This window comes from Falco rusticolus, chromosome 7 (assembly GCF_015220075.1).
Source record: "Falco rusticolus isolate bFalRus1 chromosome 7, bFalRus1.pri, whole genome shotgun sequence".
Lineage (NCBI taxonomy): Eukaryota > Metazoa > Chordata > Aves > Falconiformes > Falconidae > Falco > Falco rusticolus.
In genome coordinates this window covers 64,899,366-64,920,522 of record NC_051193.1, presented here as the reverse complement: position 1 = coordinate 64,920,522, position 21,157 = coordinate 64,899,366, and the positions used below count along the sequence as shown (strand labels likewise).

At 44.5% G+C, this 21,157-nt stretch overlaps 1 protein-coding gene across 1 annotated transcript; it reads right to left on the bottom strand.

Moving 5' to 3' along the window:
• Positions 1-1,727: 1,727 nt before the first annotated feature.
• LRRC74A (leucine rich repeat containing 74A) lies at positions 1,728-20,732 on the bottom strand. The gene is given in 17 exon segments (XM_037395130.1): positions 1,728-1,803; positions 3,099-3,184; positions 3,807-3,914; positions 5,094-5,237; positions 8,877-8,956; positions 10,596-10,802; positions 11,152-11,220; positions 12,883-12,964; positions 13,750-13,799; positions 14,769-14,871; positions 15,607-15,651; positions 15,653-15,715; positions 16,347-16,374; positions 16,376-16,517; positions 17,736-17,799; positions 17,801-17,844; positions 20,678-20,732. Coding segments are annotated over 17 exon segments (1,446 nt in total).
• Between the last annotated feature and the right edge of the window lie 425 nt (positions 20,733-21,157).

Sequence of the window (21,157 nt, the reverse complement as noted above, 5' to 3'; positions counted from 1 at the left end):
CGATGTCAAGAGCTGCCACATGGATAGGGACCACTGTCTGGTATCTCCAGTCCCTGAACCCCTGATGCAGTGAGTTCAGCACAAAACGTGCCACATCCGCTGCTCACCAACCCACTGGTCGTGGAGCAGGATGGTGGAGGAATGTCTTAAGCAGTTAAAATGATGCTTCTGCTGGTAGCACTTTTCAGAAAGAAGGAACAAAGCAGTTTTTCAGAAGAAGAGCTTAAAGCAGGCTCCGGGCAAAGCCAGTGAGTCCCAGGGGGTTTAGGCCCTGTGGGGTGGGTGCTGGTGTGTCCCCCTGCCTCTCACTGCCACTCAGCAGCGCCCATGGGTGCTTGCCCAGCCTGGTACAGCAGTGCTCTTCCCTCTCACAGGAGTGCTGTGTTGGTAGGTCTTTCCGAGGTGTAAGTGGGCTCGAATTGTAAAATGACAGGCACGGACTGCTCCCTCACCTTCCCTGAGGCTTAGTGTTCAGGAGTAAGATCTTGCAGGTTTGGTGTACACTTCTAGGAAGACATACCTCAGTGCTTAGGAACAGTCAGGAAAAGGTAAATTACATTTTAGGAATGATTAGGAAAAGAACAGAAAATCCCACAGTGTTATACTCTCACATGTGCAAACTACCAAACATCTCAAATACTTTCTGCTGCTCTGATTCTTCATCTCAAAACCCACATATTCCATAGGTGAAGGGGGCACTGACTGCAATCACAAGTAAATTCTGGAAGAGTCACAGGCATCACAGGACATGGACCTGCTGGGGTAATGAGTTAAAGCCTACTGAAGATGACTACTGAACAGTCATACCAATGCCATCGCGTCAACAGTCATCATGTTGACTTCTGGTGAGGCACTGGAGGCACCTGAACTCGAATTCAAAGTTTTTTTCCCCATGTGGGAATTCTGCTGGGAGAGACTTACTAGATGGTAACTAGCTGCTTCTTTTCCTTTCCACTGAAGGCTGGTCTTCCCAAAGTGGCCAACATTTCCCAGTTCTCCAAGGTTCTTGGTGTATAGTCTATATTGACAGCTGCTCACGTGGCAAAATATACTTCCTGTGGATCTGCTCATCTGTACATGTTTACATTTTCTAAATTCTGTTTATTTGTAAATATTAATATATGCAAGGCTTTCATTCCTTCTTAAGAGTTGTTGAAATATTATTTTCTTTTAATGTTGGTTTTAAAAAAGAAGTTCAGTATCTAAGCTGTTTGAATTCTGTTATGGCTTCTATCCTTCTAGCATATTTTTTCCCATGGAGATATTAAATAAAATTCCTTTTACCCATAACTTTTTAAGCAACATGAGCTGTAGTTTCTCATGAATTTAATTCTTCTCCTCCTGCAAAGATCTTTGTGTCAGAAATACTAAGTCTGATAGGGGGTGTCTGCAGGGCACTTGCTTCAGTCTTTGTCCATGTGCTCTCCCTCAAAAGGGAATAATAACAATATATGAGTGTCTTAGTTTACCAGTTCCCACTTTTTGTCTCCATCTTTGCAAAGAAGTTCAGTATTGTCGGCATACAGAGCAAGACAGTTTTGGTAACCGGGTCTAAAGGAGCAATCTTTCCTTAACCAAAAGGGCCAGACTGTGTAGGACATGCTGTGTAGTGGCAAACCAACTTTATTTCTACATTCAATAACTTAGACTATCAGAGCTTCCCAGTGTTGGGCCTTCCCAAGCCCAGGGCCACTCTGAGCTGTCTGACCTGCCTCCTTGCTTCATTCTTACAGTTCTTCCTTCTCTTCCTCCTCAATTTCCACTTCCACAGGCTTCTGTACTGGCTTCTGATTTTTTAAGTGACTTATTGAAAAGAAGGAGGTGAACCAATATTAATCTAGTAAAGTGAAACTTCCCTGTCAGGTATCTTAAAGCTGCTGAGTGGGCCTTGAGGAAACAGCCCGAGATAGGAACAGTAAAGACAGCAAGAGTCATGACCCTTCTGACCCTTGTCTACAAGGTGAATATTACCATCACCACATATGCTACAGTGCTAAAATGCATTAAGAAGCTAGATAAGGAGTAGACATCTTTATTTTTCCCCACATTATCAACTCAGCCACATGAATGTCACCAAATGGAGTCTTTGCCAGCCATTGGGTTTCAACAGTTCCTAATCTGCTTACTACTTACCCACAGCTCCGTAATTTGCGCTTAAAGTACTTGGGGACCCCACGTAACCTCTGATTCAAGATTAACCAGGCTAAGGCCCACCTAGTGTCTAAGCGTGGATGCTTTTAGTGTGGCACCGATGTATGTGAAGGAATAAAGACCTGACCTAACAAAGTAACTCGCTTCTCTTTGAAAACATTAGGAGACTAAGAGGGGAAGAGATTTGCAAAACTGACCCATTGCTTCTAGCCTTAAAACTAGACTACAGCATATATTTAAACCCATCAGTATGTGCTGAGGGATGGGAATATTTGGGCATGATTAATAGGTCTTTCAGCTGATGAGTCACATGTCAGAACTGACTGAAAATCTAGAGGGAATTTTGGGTCCAATGACAAGCGGTTTAGCCTGCAGCGACTGACAACCTCCAAGGAGTTTGCTGCTGACTGCTCAGGCTCTCAGAACTTGGACATGATTGCTACAGGCACTACGGAAGAGGCACTTTCAAGAGAATGAAAAGTTCTGTAGTTTGAAGGCGGGTTTCCAGGGAAAACTAGGTCTCCTAAGAAGAAGGATCAGAGAGAAGGAAAAAAAACAAGAGTCCCTGAGGATGGAGGAAAAGGTCTGAAGGCACAGATACGCTGTCTTTGCAAATCTTACCCTGGCTTCAGAGGGAGGACAGTGTTGAGCTGATGCTTTTCAGACAGGCTTATGAGAATGAATGAAAATGCCATTCAGCTTTGAGATCCCTGCACTCTCACAGCAAGTTTACCAAATAGAAAGATAAGTCTGATTTCTAGTTTGACCCAACAGAGCTTGTAAGCATAAAGGTGTTTTTTTCATCTACCTTTTACTCGGGTAGTTGACTGGCCGAAAACATATGTCCCTTCACCTCCTAAGGTGAAAAAGGTTATGTTTATTTGGTGTTGAGCCAAATCAAAAAGAGAAAGACAAGCCAGGAGTAAGCCCAGTGTGGAGTTGCTTGCCTATAGTCCACAATCTCTCTCTGATTCCAGTCTAGCTTGTGCACTAGCTCCCCAATTTGGACTCAGTTCGGTGGGGTGCTTGGTTGCTAAAAGGAGAAGAGAAATGCTAGTAAACCCCGGTACCTTTAAGCAGAAAAATCCTCCATATCAAACCGAGGCCTGGCCACCTTTTAATAGGTGAGCAGTTGGCCTGGTGCATTGAGGAAGGGATGGAAAATATCCAGAGTGATGGTGGTGAGGTAATTCCACTCTTTCAGGATTAAAGGTATTTTTTTTTGCATTTTTGGTAAGAGAGCATCGTGGCTGGCTGACCATTGCTACTGGTCCCAAGCACCATGGTGGTTTTGGCAGGAAAAGAACTGGCAACTCAGTGTGTAAAGGCAAGGGTTTAAATGCCTTTTTTTTCCACTTTCCTGTAGCAATAAGATATAAGTATTGATAAAGATCCTGAATAACCTATACAAACAGCAGACCTCTGATATTCTAAATTTGATCCATTGTCACTGACAGCATCTGCAGTATTTATTGGATGCCATAGCATTTCTGTTGGCCTTATTCAGGGCTCAACTTTTGCAATGGGTGAATTTAGCCTTTTAGCCTGAACAATGTCACCTGCAAGGCTCACTGATGGCTGTGCTGCCCCAGAGAAGTTTCCCTAGAGCAGCACCCTGCCAGAAGAGTATCCTGGCCATGCTTTCAGAGGACCACCTGCATCACGGCTTTTCAGAAGGCTGCCACAGGGATCTTCATGTTCCCATCCTTGTCAATATTTCTAAAAAAGTCCCAGAGTCATAGGTTGTGCTCTTTCAAATAGTTCTCAGAGAAGCAGAAATAAAACATGGGCATAACCACGAAACAGCCACTGAAACCTGTGTCCAGATCTCCCTTTATTCTTCCATCTGTCACCTTGCCTTTACTCAACCCATCACTGATATATGTGAGTCTTTTACTCCTTGTGCAGCCACCCTATTGTCAGAACAAAATCCTTTTGTTCAGGTCATTCCCATTCTTCTCAGTTATACCTCTTTCTCCCCCTACCTTGAAATGAGACTCAGTACTAAAACTGTTTCTTCTGATAATTGCATATGGTTATTTGGCCCCCATCCCAGCAGCCACTGCTTGGCTAGGCTGTCTAATCCAGAGGCAGTCCTCTCCCCCAGATCTCTCATCACCTTAGTTGCTCTTCTCTGAATTCCTGTCTGTTTAAATGAGGACACATCTGAGTATCATAATGGCTGGTACAAACTGCAGAGCATGCCAGCGTGAGCATTGCTAGCTGTGAAGCACAGCAGCACTATTTGAAGTGAACTAACAGGCCAAGCTTTTGCTTAAGTTCACCTGAATCCCTATCTACAGTAAAGTCTCACTCAATTAGCTGAAAATGTGCACAGCAGCTAAGAAACACAGTGAAGCTGTTAGTGCAAAAGGGTTATTTAACTCAGCAATGCTCAAGTGCTCGCTTTGCCTTCCAGCAAGGAGGACAGCACCATCTGCTGCTCTCCAGAAACATTGCAGACCTTGAAAAGCTAAATAGTTTCTTTGTGGGACAGTAGTTGCTTGTACTACCATATCCTGCTTTTACGAAGCACATTAATTTCGATGCTAAAGCATAACCGGCAGTGAAGGGGTCTATGAAAGCTAGATATAGTTGTGGGCTTGGGATGAGGATGGACACTTGTTTGGATCACACCTGAAATCAATGTTTGTTTTACACAGTGAGCAAACATCTATTCAGATTCTATTCCCTCCCACCCCGTGCTCTCAGATCCCAAGGCATTAGCTTCTTCTGAAAATCAAAGGATTTGCTTAGTCAGTCTGCACGGACTGAGGTATGCAAACATTGTGACAGTCTTTGTGAATATACTTTCCTGAAGGAACTTGGCTGAATTTCCCTCTTGGAAGAAAGCTTACCCCTTTCCAACCTCCATCCTTCCAAGTGCTTGGAGCAGATGTACTGTGTACAGGGTAGCTATGGACCCAAATTCAGTAGCTCACCTGAATTACTTTCACGGGATTTGGATGCTTCTTGGGGATCTTGGTGATATAGCTTTCAACCTCACTATAGATGACACCTAGTTCAGGACTCATTTAACACACCAAATCCAGCAACTTGATGAAAGCTTCATTCACCAACACATTCTGGTACATAGGAGGAAGGAAAGTGCAGTCAGCGTGGACACCCAAATAACAACAAAGACTTGTGTGTATTCACAAAACCACCTAAATTCATTAATCATTCCCTCCGAAGGGTGGTGCCTTCTCCTATCTCGGCTCTTCACTTTCAGGAATCCTATGGAGGCCTGACCCTAAATAAGCTTCTTTCTCTTTTCCCATGTCTGAGACAGAAAAGGCTCTGTGAATTTATATAGAAATTAGCTTAATTCAAAGTAGGTGTTCATCAGGTAAATGTCTGCACCAAGGACCTCTTATATTAGGTGATTCAAGCGATCCATGCTCATCGCTGAGACAGTTCTAGATGGGTCTCCTCTCCATTTGGTTAAGATGCACACTGCAAGTTGAACAGTTAATGGCCAAAATGTGCCACAGAGTTCTGAAAAAAATGAAAAAAAATAAATACAAAAATCATCCAAGGCCTAAAAGAATTAGTATCTCCAGTAGTGTAGCTTTATAGCCCAGCAAAGAAAGATGCACCAATCTGGGATGGGTCTGGGTGTCTCCAGATAAAAAGAACTTTTGGAAAAGTTCTGTTCCATTGTGTAACCCTAATAGGAAGCTCCAGTCAGCGGTACAGGACTTGGCATTTGTTTTTTAAGAATTTCAAACCAGGTAGTGACAGAGCAGCATTTCAGAGCTCACACTCTGAATTTTCTGTGTTAGCATTTACAGAACGGGCACCAGCAGTGTCCTGATTTAGGGTTTGGGGACATTAGACAGCAAGCTATCAAGGCAAGTAGTATTGATGTCATTGTAATTTGTTCTTCTAAATTATATTCCAAATATAAGTTCTAATAAAAGTATTCTAAAAAACTTCTAAATAAGTTATGACAAATTATGCCTGTGCCTTGACTGATCTCTTGAAAATATGATTATGATTTCGTTCATAACCATGACAGGGGTATTGTTCATGTTTTATGTCAGTTATGTACTTAATTGTTGGAAGTTTCAAGACAGTTCCAGAAATTAATGAAAGCTGCTGTTTTCTGTCATTGTGGGAGGGTCCTGCGGCATCAAGCACCATATTTTTCCCCAAAGTTTGTTTACAAAGTCTCCCAATGCATTCTTAGAGCTTTTTTTTAGAAGCTAAAGATCCACTGCTCTTAAGATCCATCTAGAAGCTTATAGCCTACTGTGAAGTGAGCTCTTGACTGTTACTACTTGAAGACAGTCTTGAATGAGTCTGGATCTGGCTGAGTTTACCAGCTTTCATTCAGCACCAAGTTTTATGGCTGCAGAGTAAGTCTCTGAAGAAGTTATTCAGACATCCTCGCACTATGCACACTAGCAGAGTGTCCTAGCCCTGGGAACACAGCACAGGAGAGCTCTCCCCAAGGCTTTCCAGCCTGGGTTTGACCCCATGAGAAAGTCAGTGGACCACCAGTGCGGCCTCAGAAGCAGCGTGGCCAAAGCCCTGTGTCTGGCCTAAGAAACCATGCTGGCGTCAGGCGGCACCTGGGGGGAGCCACTTTGTGCCTTTCTGCATGTTTGACACAGGCAGTCCACAGTCCGGAAAAACAACACACGGACAGCTGAAAAGCAACAGCGTTTTCTTTTGTGCTGTGATCATGAAGATGGGCATGTGCCGGCTATTTTGGTTTATGCCTTCTATAAAGTGTTTTATAGTACCTGCAAGTTGAAACCCTATAAAGAGTAGATTATGAAAAGAATGTAGCGAAAGTCATGCTTAGAAATAGTTGTCAGAGGCAATAAATTGTTGTTAAAAATGTGCCTTTCTATTGTTTTGCCTTTGCTAGTTCTGTCAAATCCATGCAAAGGTTTCTAGATATGATCCTTATTCCAAATTCCTCTTACAGACACACTAATTACTCATTCTTTCAAAGTCAAGATAAGCATTTGTCATTGGGAAAAGGGGAAGAAGAGGCTTTTGGTTTTGTCTTCCCTTAAGTTTCCTATAAAAGATTAAAACGTTCTCTAATTTCTTAAAGGTTTAAGAACAGCATAAGATCTTTGGAGCTGTGTATTTGCAAATACTCTTGATTTGAAATGCAAGACTCCCTACATCACAGGTGGAATGACGTCTGTCAGACAGATTAGATGTTTGCCTACAAGCATTTGATTGGGATACTGAAATGTCATTGTGAATTTATGCCATTGACCATTTATCTTGTGAAATGCCAGGTAATTTAGACTTTTTGAAGGCTGAGGTGAAGAAAGCATCTGTTAATGCTAAAAAGCAGAAATTCGTAGCAAGATTTGGGTTGGATTGAAGATTCTTAATATTAATTAACTCCTTGCCTCAAAATTTCTTGAGTGAGTGCCTCCTTTTAAATGAATGTGTTTCAATAATTTCTTTAATTGCTCCAAATTTAGCTAAAATACATTACTCTTTCCAAGTTTATGATTTGTTTAGGTTATTACTAATAAAACTAGCAGAACCATGTAATGAGGTCCTTTACCCCCACACAGCACATTTTAGTTTTCCTTTACAGAATGAGGCCTGACTCCTGGCAGACTTGGCAAATAATTCTCTTTGATCTTAATTTATGCAGGAAAAAATTGTCTGCCCTAGAGGAACGCCTGTTCTTCAGATGATCTCTGTTGAAAGCCTTAGGTTCTCTCAGGAAAGACCATAGATTCATATTATTTATTCTGCTTTGTTTTAGTTTCTTTAATATGATAACCAGAGGAAAAGAAACACATGCAGACATAACTTAGACACAACACACTACACAAGTCTCCAAAACTGCCCACAAACCTGTTTTTTAGCTTGTTTCAAATGTGAACATATCATTTATGTTCCAAGTCCCAAACCTAATCCTTGTACAAATGCTCTTTCCTTTAATTGTGGTACTCCCAAAGGTGGATGGAAGGCCCTGAGGCCCTTGACACGTTCTGGAACTGCTCCCATGAAGGACCAGTGCATGGATGGGAGGGCCAGGAGAGGACTGATGTGTGCCCAGGTCTCTCCCTGGTATTGGTCTGCAATGCCACCCCTGCCCTCACTCAGGAGTTCAGAGGTATTTCTGGGTCTCCCATTTTAGAAGCAGCATATGAGGTTACAACAATACATGTCATGCTTCTGACTTGCTGCGGAATAGCACACTAAGATTTGGCCTCTTTGATGTTATTTTTTTTTTCCTTTCACAACCAGCCCTTTAATGTTTGGTTGTTGTTGGTTTTGGTTTTCATTTCTGTTTTTTAAATAAAATTGCTTTGCTTTCAATGCCTTGAAGCATCCATCTTCTTCTGTTCCTCATACATACTGACAGGGTATCAAAGCACTTCACAGTATCTAGCATCTTAGGCTACCCTGGAGGGACACAGCTCAAGGGATGAAAAGAATTCATCCTCCAGTGGGAATTCACTCCTTATTCTTGTTCTCCTATTGTCAAATGGAAAGGAGTGGAACATGGTGATACTACAGGCACCTCTTCCAGAGCCAGACCAAAGCCCTGTAATTTCCACATGGCTCCTAGAAGGGCTGTCAAATAGTAGCCTCTATTTATTAATAGCTGTGCATAAATGAAACAAACAGCAAGTCTCAAAACCGCTTTGGAAGGGGGCAGCTCTGTGATACAGCCGGCTCCTAAAAGTGTGTAGTGTATGGTCCTGGAGGCTTTCCAGCACATGAGCTCTTACTGAGATGTTGATCTCCAGCATGGATTTGGGGTTCTTTCTGACAGGTGTGACTAGCGCAGTGGCACCTTCCATGGTCGGGGATTACTGGCCATCTGTGGAAGAAGAGACATAGATCCAGAGATGGTGAGAATGAGGATTTCATGCGTGACAGAAGGTATGCTGTAACCTCAGGGATGACCCTTTCTTCCTTCTTCAGCAGGGCTGTAAAATAACTGTGGTTCCTTTCGATCAGTTTGTCTGTTATCTCACCACCTCTTGTCTCTGTCCCACAAATCTCTGCAATGCAACTTCCCAGTGGAGTTGCCTTCTCAGCTTCTCTCTGTGTCCTTGTGTGAAATTCCATGTATCGGGTCACGCAGGAGTATGTGATGTGGATAATGTTCAGCCATGTGATGGGGAGAGGCTGAGGCAATGGGCTGTATTTGAATGTGTTGAACGTGTGCTTGCTAGTAGGGTCCCTCTGGATGGTGGTACGCCCCTCCAGACTTTTCCCATACTCTTGGCTCCTCTTGGCAGCACAGCAGATCAGAGCTTAGGCTGACTGGCTGCCTCTGGCATACAAGGTCTAGCTACCTGCGGGGTTGGCGTTGCCATGTGCATCTTTTAGTGTGTGAACAATGCCTCTCCCCCACCTTGGACTTCATGTGCAGTTCCCACTCCCATTACCTGAAAGAAAACTTCCTTGGTTAACATTGGTCAGCAGAAGACATGTCATCCTTTAAGTCCTTTGTGTTATCAGCTCCTGAGACAATCTGTGCAGCTACACAGAAAGAGGAAAGCTTTGGTGTGAGCTAGTGACCATACCTCAAGCCAGGTTAAGAGCAAGGCAAACAGACGCATTTATTTACACCACCTGAAACAGCAGTCCCAAAGACTGGTGTGGTTGCGGTGATTTCCAAGGACAGGCCTACATGGACATAAAAATGCCCCTCATCCACTATACTGCCATATGCAGGTTTTCAGGGTGGTGATGTCAGATCTAACTGAGAATGCAGCTCACAAGCAAGCTGACTTTCCTGAGCTGAATTCCTAGACAACGATCCTGGATTGAGAAGCCATGCTAGCTCTCAACCCTAACCTCTGAAGCCAGCTTGGCTGCTTGTTCAGTTTTGCCCTTTCCAGGATCCCTAGCTTACTAGAAGGCAGTTTTGGCTTTCTTTTTCCAGGACTTGATAATACTCCTCTTCTGTAGGTAGTGCTGTGGCATTGCCCTGACATGGCAATGAGTGTATTCTGAGTTTGAATAAATTTTTTAGCAAATCATTAACATGCTGAGAAAGGCACACTTGCCTACCTGCAAACTTCAGTGTGAACCTTTGCCTTAAGTTGAAATGTATGTTATGTGTACATATGTACCTTCACAACTACATTGTATGTGTATATGCAGACCTGTTGAATGCCTAGGTTCTCTGCTGGACGTGTTGAATGCCTAGGTTCTCACTTGACTGTGACTAGACATGACAGGAATCAATCCCTCTGGGGTGATAATGGGTGTGGGGTTACGTCAAGCCAGTTCCTGGGTGATTTTCTGAGGGAACACAGTGCAATTTAGTTGCCCTGAAGAAACCCACAGGATAGAATTTCCTTCTGCTCAGCTCACCATCAACCCAGAGCGATACTCATTCCCTTCAGTTCTAGCTGAGGCAGCTCACCTCTTGCCTTCTGTTCCTCCTGACACAGATCTTTCTGCTTGCTCTGTTTTATTCCTCCAGCCCTGCCTGTTTTGTTTTACCTTCAGGATTCTGAGTTTTCCATCGACTTCAAGGCCCCTGCAGAGCTTCTTGGCTCCCTTGTTGTTGATCTGGTTGTTGCTGATGTCCAGGTGAACCAGCACGTTATTGAGTTTGGGAGCTTCTCCTACAGCCAGTGCTCTCTTGTTGCCAATCCCATTCCAAGAAAGGTTGAGTATTTTCAGTGCACCATTGCCTGTCAGAGAGAAAAGAGGGATCTTAGCTACCGCATGCCCATCTTCTGTACCACTCTACCCTTTCTTGCCTGGCTGAGCCTGGAGCATCCCCCAAGTCACACCCAGGCAGCCCCAATGGATCCAACATCTCTGCAATGTCACCAGGGTCTCTCCATCCATGTAAGTCACCAGACCTGCTCACTGATTTAGTCTTTCTCCTGGCACTGACTGCCACTGTCAGTGGGATGAGCCTTGCTAGAGATACAGAATCCTGCTCAGACCTCAGGGATGTGAGTTCCCAACCAGTGTTTCAACCAACTCGTGGTAATAATCACTGTGAAGAGTATCACGAAACAGGGATGTTCCTACCCTGGGGCCTGTGCCCAGTGCCCTTCCTCCTCAGGTGGTTCCAGCTCAGGTCCAGAATCTCCAGTGTTGCTGGCTAGGACAGAGAAACTGGGATTTAGCTCCTGAAGAGTGGTCTGGACACAGCTGCTGACCCACTTAGGGACTAAGAGAAAGTTTGGTGGGGTTTTAGCTACAGCCTTCATTGATTGCAGTACGAGGAACGTGTACCTACAGTCTTTGCGGTCCACAGCACCCAAAGAACAGAGAATGAGCTGTTGATTGCAAGCAGAAAGGGAATACAGGTTTTTTTTTCTGGCTTAATCAAAGAATACGTTGTGAAGGAGGAAAGTAGAGAGAGAGAGGATTTCTTATATTAATAGACACTGTTTTGCTCACTGTGAAAAATGGCTGGATTCTCCTTGCCACATCTAAAATATCGACTCACTCTGCGTATGTTTGATCAACAGAGGAGAGCAGAAGATTCAGCCTCATACAGTAGCTGTGCCCAGCTGTATATGTGCCAGTGCCAATTCACATGCATAGCACACCTCACAGTGTAAGTTCTACTTGGATCAGGGTATGTGTGAATTCATTTGTGTCTACTGCAACACTGGAAGGGGTGGGACTTGCTGCCAACACTTGCTTCTCATTCTCAGAGAGAATTTCTCATCCAGATTTTCCATGGATGGAAGGTTGGGTGGAGGCAGATGGCGAGTTTAGCTGACTTAAAAATATTCCTTTCAGAAACAAAACAGGAAAGTAACAGATTCTGCAGAAATCTCTACTGCTCCTGCCTCAAGTGAGCTGGAAGGAGAGAAGAGCTGTAAGACCTTTAATTTTGGAGAGGCATTTTTCTGGGCTAGGAGGGTCACAAGTTTTAGTACTGATCTCTGCATTGCCTGCAGGCTTGTCCAAGGAGGGGGCACAGTGTCTTGTCCTCAGTACACTTTTAATTGATCCATCTTTTAAAGACACAGACTGTGATTAGGGATACATATCAGTAGCAATACTGAACCAGGAGAAGGAAAGTGGTAATTAAACTTAAAGCATTGTGTTAACGAAGTGCTCAAGGAGCCCTGGATGCTCACAGCACACACTTGTGGCCATTTTGGTAGCAGGTGTGTTGGACATACTGAGGGAAGAAGAGCCATCAGATATTCATGCACATCTTTCCCAGTGCACTAATAGTACCTGAGATTACTGAAAGACTAACTGTTTTGTTTGCTTTACCTCTCCAGGGCTACTAGCACACTGTGGATCTCACTTTGCCTGAAGAGATGAACTGGGCAGCCTAATTCTATTTCTTCCTAATCTGTTTGTCTTGCTGCTTGCCGTGCAATGACTCAAACCATTAGGGTTTGGGCTACTTAAGAAAAATTGATGTCACTCCTGAACTTTGTAATCAAAAGCTTAAAACAAACACCATAGATTTTAGTAAAGTGCAGTTTTCTGCTTTATACTCCCTGAGGGGCCTCTGTCAGCTCCCTTCTCTCTGACATAGACTGCTCTGTTAGTGTGGTTTCTCGTCCTGCGTTTGTTTCGGTACATTGGTCGCAGTTGCTAGAGTCACCTGTGAGGATGATGCTGAGCTTGTGGACCAGGCAGAAAGGTCTAAATCTGGGCACCATGTCTTTTGTACTACACACCTGGTCATGGGGTTTTTTTGCTGGAGAAGGAAATACGTGTTCACTGTGCTGACACCATCAAGTCCCCCGCTGCCTGTATGTCTGGCTTTGCAGGAAGTAATGTTACCAAGCCTCTGTCCCAGGAGCTGCCCTCCCTTCTCAGAGAACTCATTGTGGCTGAGGTCCAGCTCCTTCACTTGGTAATTGCCCTGCAGAAGACAAATGTGCAGAGACAATGAGATCTTCCAGCCAGCTGCAACCAGATGCCACGCCAACGCCTCCACATGAGGATGAAACAGAGGGGTATCAGACCGAAATCTTCAGTATGTGGGAGGTCATCAGCATGGAAATCGCAGCACTGCATGTTCCAAAACAAAGCTTTGTCAGGCATGTAACATCACAGTGATAATCTTCCCAAAACAGCAAAAGCAATGAGACTTTGTGTTGTGCAAACTTCCCTCACGCAGCTCACGTCTGGCCTACAACACACCCTGCAATTCTGTTCCTGCCCCTGTTTCACTCCCACCATTGTACCCTGGCCAAGAGCACTTTCTGATATCAGGTCAAGGCCTTGCTTCAGGGCAGCTTCTGGTGGTGCCAACTGATGCAGAGGCTTTGAGACAGGAACTAACCAGAGAAGTCAAGTGTCTTTATTTTTACTGGACAGTGGCAAAATAATATGAAGTTGGATTACTTACACTTCTTAAAAATTGTTTGTCACCCAGATGTTGTTCTGTTACACAGTTCTGAAAGTTGCTTCTCAGCCAAACTCACAGAGCTGACCTGAGAAAATGTTAATGTAGTCCATCCTGCTGTGTGTCCTCCCAGCCTTTTTCATTTCTGAAGTAAGCGAGAGGCACTTAGCAGAATTATGCCAGGAAATCTATGGGCGTTGCCAAGTGAGATCATACCAAGTGAGTAGCAGCTTCAAGATGAGGAGAGTCTGTTACACAGCCAGGGCTGCAAATGACCTTGGATTTCAGGTAAAAGTCACCATTAATGCCTCAGCAAAATATGGTATGATCTCTTCTCCAAATTTGTTTCCTGGGGAAGAAAAGTACATTAACAGTGCTCTGATGTCTCCCTTGGTGCTGTGCTGCAGTCTGCAGGAAGCTGTGCTTTCAGGCAACCCCTCCAGTTAATCATGGCCCATATCTGGCAGTAAGTTGTGGTGGGTTGAACTCGGTTGGATGTCAGGTGCCCACCAAGCCAGTCTATCACTCCCCTCCTCAGCAGAACGCAGGGGGAGAACATAAGATAGAAAAAACACTTGTGGGTCAAGAAAAAAGCAGTTTAATAAAGCAAAAGCAAAGGCCACCCACAGAAGCAAGGGAAAGCAAAGATTTATTCTCTGCTTCCCATCAGCAGGTGATGTCCAGCCACTTTCGGGAAGTGGGTTTTCAGGACCTGTAGTGCTTGCTCTGGAAGGCAAATGTCATAATAACAAATGCACCCCACCTCCTCCTTTCTTTTAGCTTTTATTGCTGAGCAGACGTCACATGGTATGGAATATCCCTTGGGTCACTTTGGGCCAGCTGTCCTGGCTGTGTCCCCTCCCAAGAGCTTGCCCACCCCCAGCCTGCTGGTGATGGGCAATGTCAGAGGGGCGGCCGCGGTGCTGTGCCAGCGCTGCTCAGCAGTAGCTGAAGCACTTTCTAGCTAGTGATACAAAGCACAGCGCTATGAGGGCTGCTGTGGGGAAAATTAACTCCCCCTCAGACCCAATACAGAAATAAGTCACTACTCCACTTTACCCCAGGATGTGGGACACACTCCAGCAATTATCTACATTTCTCATGAGGGACTTGTTTTCAGAGGTGCTGAAGGTTGAGCCAGCCAAATATTTAATCACATCACTATAAATCTAGATTTCCACTGTTACTCTGGGTTCCTGACAGAGACATAGCTGGGAGACTGATTTTGCCCATAGTCTGACTAATATTCTCAGGATGAGAGACTGGAATGAAGCACATGTTATTTCGCTTCCATTGCCATCACTGTTCGGGTGCACACAGCCCCCCTGAGAGCTGAAGAGTGTGAGATAGGACACGTTATCCAAAAGCAACCTGGCAATGGCTTCAGCTCCTGCTGTGCCTAGCTGGTTACTGGAAATGTTCTGGAAGGAAAGAAGGGAAGATAAGAAGGACGTGTCCAAAGAATGAATCGGCTTTATTTTCTTCTTAATGCCCAAGATATCAAGGGAATAATGCAAGACAAGCAACATGAGAAATGTCAGCCAGACAGCAATTAACATATGAGTTATAGGTGTGTTTAATCCTGTATCCTTCCTAACAGGAACAAAGCCCTAGAGCCATCAGTTTCACATGGGTCTTTGTCTTCAGTGAACCAAGAGGCATTTGGCCAAGAGTCTTCTCTTTCAATATAACACAAATCCCATGGACTATCAAAATGCATTTTCTATACCCCAGTTTCAGATTGAAGGAACATTCCTACCAGTTCATATCTGAAGGTTTTGCATTATTCCCTTAAACTATTTAGAAAAGTTTCCCCATGACATATTGGAGAATGAAAGTTCATGAACAAAACATTTTTCTGTTGGCTAAGCACAAACTAGAAAGACTTAGTTATGGTAATTATTGTCACATCTGCTAATGAAAGGAACAGTTCCAGACTCACCAGACTTCCATCACATGCACATTTCTGCTCTTCAGAAGCTTGTACTTTTAAAAAGAAGAGCAGCATAAAGTATCATGACTTTCAGAATGTGAATGTTTTTACATGGGAACAAAGGTTATTTGGTTAAAAATGTAATGGAATGAATTGGTTTTCCTTCAGATGGTTGAACTCAGTGAGCAATAATTTTGGCTACAAACTACGTCAGGTTGGGTACCAGTTCTTGAAGGGAGGAATTCTGTCATAGCATCTCTGCTATGCATTATGGCTCCTTCTGCCAGAATGCAGTTGTCTTCCAATTCTAGATGGATGACAGCTGCATTGGACTGGGAAGACACAAAGGTAAACAAAGGCACACAAAATATTGCTGAAAAGTTAATGAAAGGGATAGTTTCCTCAGTTCACCAGACATTGGATAGTTCTTCCAAACCTCAGAACACATTGCAGCTTCTGAGCAGGGCAGTGATCAGGGGATGTGACAGAGCCATGGCAATGGGAATTGGCACGCAAAAGAGATTTTTTTGGGGGAGGTTTTGAGTGGGTAGGACCTTCCGTTGCTTTCTGCTAGCCTGGAGACCCAGGCTTGGATTCAAGCTCCAATTCAGGCATCTTGGGCCTGTCCATTTATGAGTGTAGCACATCTCTATGCAGAACCCAGAGAGGGGGATACCAATCCCTCCAGCCCTACCTCTGGCCCTGTAGGGGTCAGGAGCACTTTTGTCCCATTGAAGAGCATCAGTTTGCTCTTGAGAGTAACTCCAGCAAAGGCCACCAGTTGCCACACAAGACTTTCCTGTGCAGGGCATTAGAAACATGAGGGATGCTCAGAGCTCCCGTGGGGAAGATGCATGGCTTTTTCTCCCATACTTTGTGCTCAGTGACAGCATCCAGGCCTGAGAGAGACCTAAAATGACTATTGTTCTTGAGAAGAGTGCCCCACTCTTACTGGCTACTCACCACCAGAGCAATAGCAATGGCTTTGACATGGTCCTAGACCGTGGTGGTTCAGGTTTAGATAAGGGTTGGCCAAGTTCTGAATAAAGTGTGTGACAGGCACCACCTCCACCGGCCTGCATGCTTCCAAGTACAGCTCTGTGCCCATCATGCCTGCAAAGGCCACCTCAGCATCTACAGAGAAAAAGTATATCAAGGAGTGCTGCATTCCTTCCTCTTCTTCCAAATAAATTCAGTAACTTAATAAAGCTAAATAACACTATGCAACAACAGCAGGGTTTTCCTCTTGAAGGATTATCATCCCCTTGTTCTCCCCTACCCTTTATCCTAGACCTCCAAGAGCTAATATATCTCCTTGCTTTTCCATTTGGCATCCAGTGACTTGCTGCAGCTTCTCACCAGTCTGCAATGTGACTAAACCTTTCTTGGTGTAATTGAGAATTCTTGACATCAGGCGAAAACATTTTAATTTTTTTTTTTTAATCTTAATTGAAGCATGCAGATGATACTGCCAGCAGAGCTAGGGCAGCTCAGAACATTTTGGCTTATAACCAGCAGAAAGAATCCCAGCATTCCCATCTTGGCCATTGGGTGTGTTGACACAGCTGCAGTGATACAAATCAGTGCAGCTGGTGGCTGTATGTCCACAAAAACCTGTCATTTGGAATTCCTTCATCAAACCCCATATTTAGAGCTCATATTTCTCCATGTTGTTATATGCATTCAATGGTCTGACCTCAAGAGAAATTCCCCTCTCATCAAAGCCATTTTCCAGTTCAATCTGAGGCCTCTAACAAAACAGTCTTTTGTTCTTGCATTTTTATGGTTTTTGATTTTCCTTCCATTTATAACTAGTCAAAAAGTTCTCATCCTAAATTATGGACAAGTCCTACTGTTACAAAAATGAGTGCAAGGCTTGTTTAGCCAGAGGAATGTTCATGAGGCAGAAGATAAGAGGAGAGCCACTAGAAAAGTCTAGGACAGCTGTGGCAAGCCTATGGTACACAGACCGCAACTGCTGTGCGGCGTTTCATCAGGAGCACACAAAGAGGCTTCAGTCCCATCCCTGGTTTCAGCTCGCTGCTGCTGCTGCCGGGGCAGTGTTCTGGGCTGGTGGTGTTCGCTATTAAGGACTAAGGGAGAGAAGAAGGAACAAAGGAATAGCCATGGGGTATAGAAAGCAGTTGAAGGAAGGTGCTTGACATCAAAGCGAGAGTTCTTTGAGGGAAATTCATCTTTTCCCACCTTTATCAATTGCCAGAGTACATGTGGTTGTCAGGACCATGGCAGGGTTGTGTCTTTGGTCTCCATTCTGGATACATACCAGTCAGTAGGTACAGCTTTGACTGTAAGGGAAAGGCTGGTGAGGGCAGATGGTCAGAAAACATCCACTTTCAACCTCTAGGTCAGCGTCAGAGCCTTGCGTGGCCTTCTCTGCGGAGGTGCGAGGCACCGACAGATTCCTGAGACTCACTGATTTCACACATCTCTTCATTCCGGTCTGCCACGAAGCCAAACAAATTAATTTTGTCAATGCCAGCCCAGCAGAGATGTGACAGACTTCCCACTGTTCTCACTGAAGCCTGTGCCCCTCTTCACCATGCTGTGGCTGCGCTCCTTGCCCAGCCTCGCTCTGTGCCCACTGCTCCCTGTGCACTGCACCCATGCGGTGCTGGGCCTGGTGTGGGGGTGGGCTCATCCTGAGGCTGCAGGTCTGCAGACTGGCTGTAGCCCGGCAGCTTTTGGAAAGAGCAGCCCTCCCCAAATCCTGCAGCCCATGTGCGGGGACTCACAGTTCTCCTGCATTAGGTCTTTGTTCCCTCATGAGCTGCCTTTCTCCCCTTTTGCAATTTCTGAGCCCACCAGGCAAAGCAAATTTCCCCTCTTCACCCCATTTCCTCACATACCTACAAGCCAAACCCACCCATGCCAGCTCCTCCTAGCTCTCCTGAAGTGAGTCACACTTCCCCAGGCACAGGCAGGACACCGTTGGGTGACTCTGCCATCAAACTGGGAATGCTTTGTAATACTCTTTATGCGTGGCAGAAGAGAAAGCATTTGAATGCTATTGTATATTCAGACTGAGTGTAACTAGACCCACTGGAAGTGATACAACTTCTCTTGCCTACAATTCATAATTTATTTTATAGTTAGAGGGAGAATTTGGAAAATTCCTTTTTAAGAGGAATAAATGCATAAAAAATAATGAAGAGTAATTTTGCCAAAATAATTCCTGGCTAATAACATAATATATAATTTTTTCCCAGTCTGAATCTTCCTTTTCATTCCCTGTCACTGCTTTTACTACCTTCTTCCCTTACTCCTTATTTCCTTTTAGAGCTCCAGGCTATCGACCTGTAATTTTGTACTCTTCTTGGGTGTCACTCCATTGATGCGTGTCGTGGAGCTTGCAGTTTGGCTGTTCAATCAGATCTCTGTGAGGTAAAGACTGGCCAGCTGGCAGCCTCGTCACCACATTTCAACCAGCCCTGCAGCTGCAGTGCCTTCATTAAACCTTTTCCTTCTGCCAGACTTCTGTTCAAATGATGGGTTTACGTGCTTTAATTTAGTGCGAGAAAGACAAAACAAAGGGTAAAAATAGGTCTAAATCCTGTGTAAAGAACTCACGAGACAAGTAGAACCAAAGATTTGGGACATTATGACAGTACCCACTGATACTCTTTGCTTAATGGCCCTACAGTGCTGGACATCCTGATAAAAATAAACTTCCCACGCTGTGGAACAGGCTGTGCTATACAAAACCCATCCAGACTGTATCATCCCCTGATAACATGGCTGTCATGTGCCCAGTATGTCAGCCAGTCCTCCAGTGTGTGCACCCAGCCTTCTGAGGTAGATCCAGAAGTGGCCCCTGCATCCCTGCAGAGCTGTAGAGGTTGGCACTGATACAGATGATAATACAGATTCAAGCAGAAATCTGAAAAGCATTGAATCATGATTGTTGGTGTTAAAACCGATGCAGTGGAAAGAAATGGATCTGGAGACTCCTTATCACCCTCTCCTTCCCCCAGGTGCTGGGGTTGCAGACCCAGTTTTCTGGGCAGCCTGCCTTACACACAGCTTGTACCAGTCACGAGCCAGGAGCTAAGAGGGAGGTTCACTCCATGGTTTGACGTTCAACCTGTAAGGGACACATCCAGATAACTGCAAATCCCTTCTCTCATGCCAGGTTAACAATGCCTGTTTCCTGGTTACGTTGCTTTATGTGGTCCCCTCATTTGTGTTATACTGGTATTCAATAAATCAGACCAGCAATTTATACATTAATAGCTCTGTGGGGTAGAGAAAATGCTTATCTTTTGCCTAGCATTGCAACAAGGTCCTAGGTCATGCTGCTAAACTAATGAACTGGTGCCTCTTAGAATCACTAGTGATGGACATAAAGGTCAGATGAAGATTTTAATAAATTGTTCTCCTCCTCTGCCAGGATAAAATCTAATTGATATATACTCAGGAACTTCAGCTGTGAAAGGAAGCGACCAAGGTCGTCCTCTCTTCTTTCATTCTGAATGTCTGGCATAAGAAATACATCAGAATAACAGCTCAACTGGGGCAACTCATAAAATGGAACATAGCATTTTGCAGTATGCAGACAAAATGATACTAAACGCTCAAATATAAGCATTTTTTTACGTTCCGTAAGGAATCAGTTAATCTAGTGATGTGTCAAACTATATGATTACACTAAGTTTTATGTATTAAGAGTTGAAGGAATCTAAGGAAATGGCTGTGAGACATGACTTTGTGTCTAAGCAAAGTATTTAGGAACTAATATCCTAAATGCTTTCACCTACTGAAAAACTGAGAAATCAGGTTTATTGTGGTTTGGAAAAAACTGTGTGTGCCTTAGCTTGCTCATCTAGTCAAGGGTATCAGATCTTTATCTCCTATTTTAAGACATGCCACTGTGGATATCAAAAGACTTCTAGAGAAATTGTAAAAAAAAATGTTAGATATTTGTGGAAAAAATAAATAAAATACTGATTTTTTTCCCTTCCATCCTAATATGAATAATTTAGATGGAGAAAAAAGCAAAACAACCAGTTGTTGGAGGCTGGTACTAGCAAGCCCTCTTCTGATGCATTTTGTTTTTTCCAAGCCGCTCCCGGATGGCAGCTCCCACCTCTGGGCACTGGCACCCTGGGTCCCCGCTTGCCACCTTTCTCCTTGCTGCCGCCTGGCCTGGGGAAGGGAAGCCTTCCCACCTGGCGATCAGCCTGCTGCAGCAGCTGTTCCTCTTGGGTGCTGGTGATTTTCCATTGGCCGTTTCTGACTAGTTTTGAAGTGAGTTCGCTAGGAACTAAACACCGCACCTGTGTCCTTCTCAGACTCATTCTTTGTGTCACCACCAGTGAGCGGTGGGTTCATTTACTTTTTCTCTTCCGTAAATGAGGAGTTCACAGCCACCTCCTAAGCCCTGTAAGTTCCTCACACCTACACACAAAAAGCGCAGCCGCTTGGCTACGATTAAAACATTTCCAGTAGGAATGGTGCCACTTGTAAGATCTGTGTTCTTGGTTTACGCTGCCTACAAACAGGAGAATCCCATTTCCTGCTTGCAGGGACTGGCCAGGTGTCACGAGAAAGCCCTGTGGAGCCTGCAGCTACCCCATCTGGCCACCCCCCTTCTCCTGTGCCCTCACCTGCACCTTCCAACTCCAAGGGGGGCACATTCAGTGCTGGAAACCCTGTCACTCTGGGATCCCATCAACTTGCTCGTAACTGAGAAAAGAACAGCTGCGGGTTTGGCCATGAACCCCCCCAGATATACCAGAGTTGTGCCAGGCTGCTGT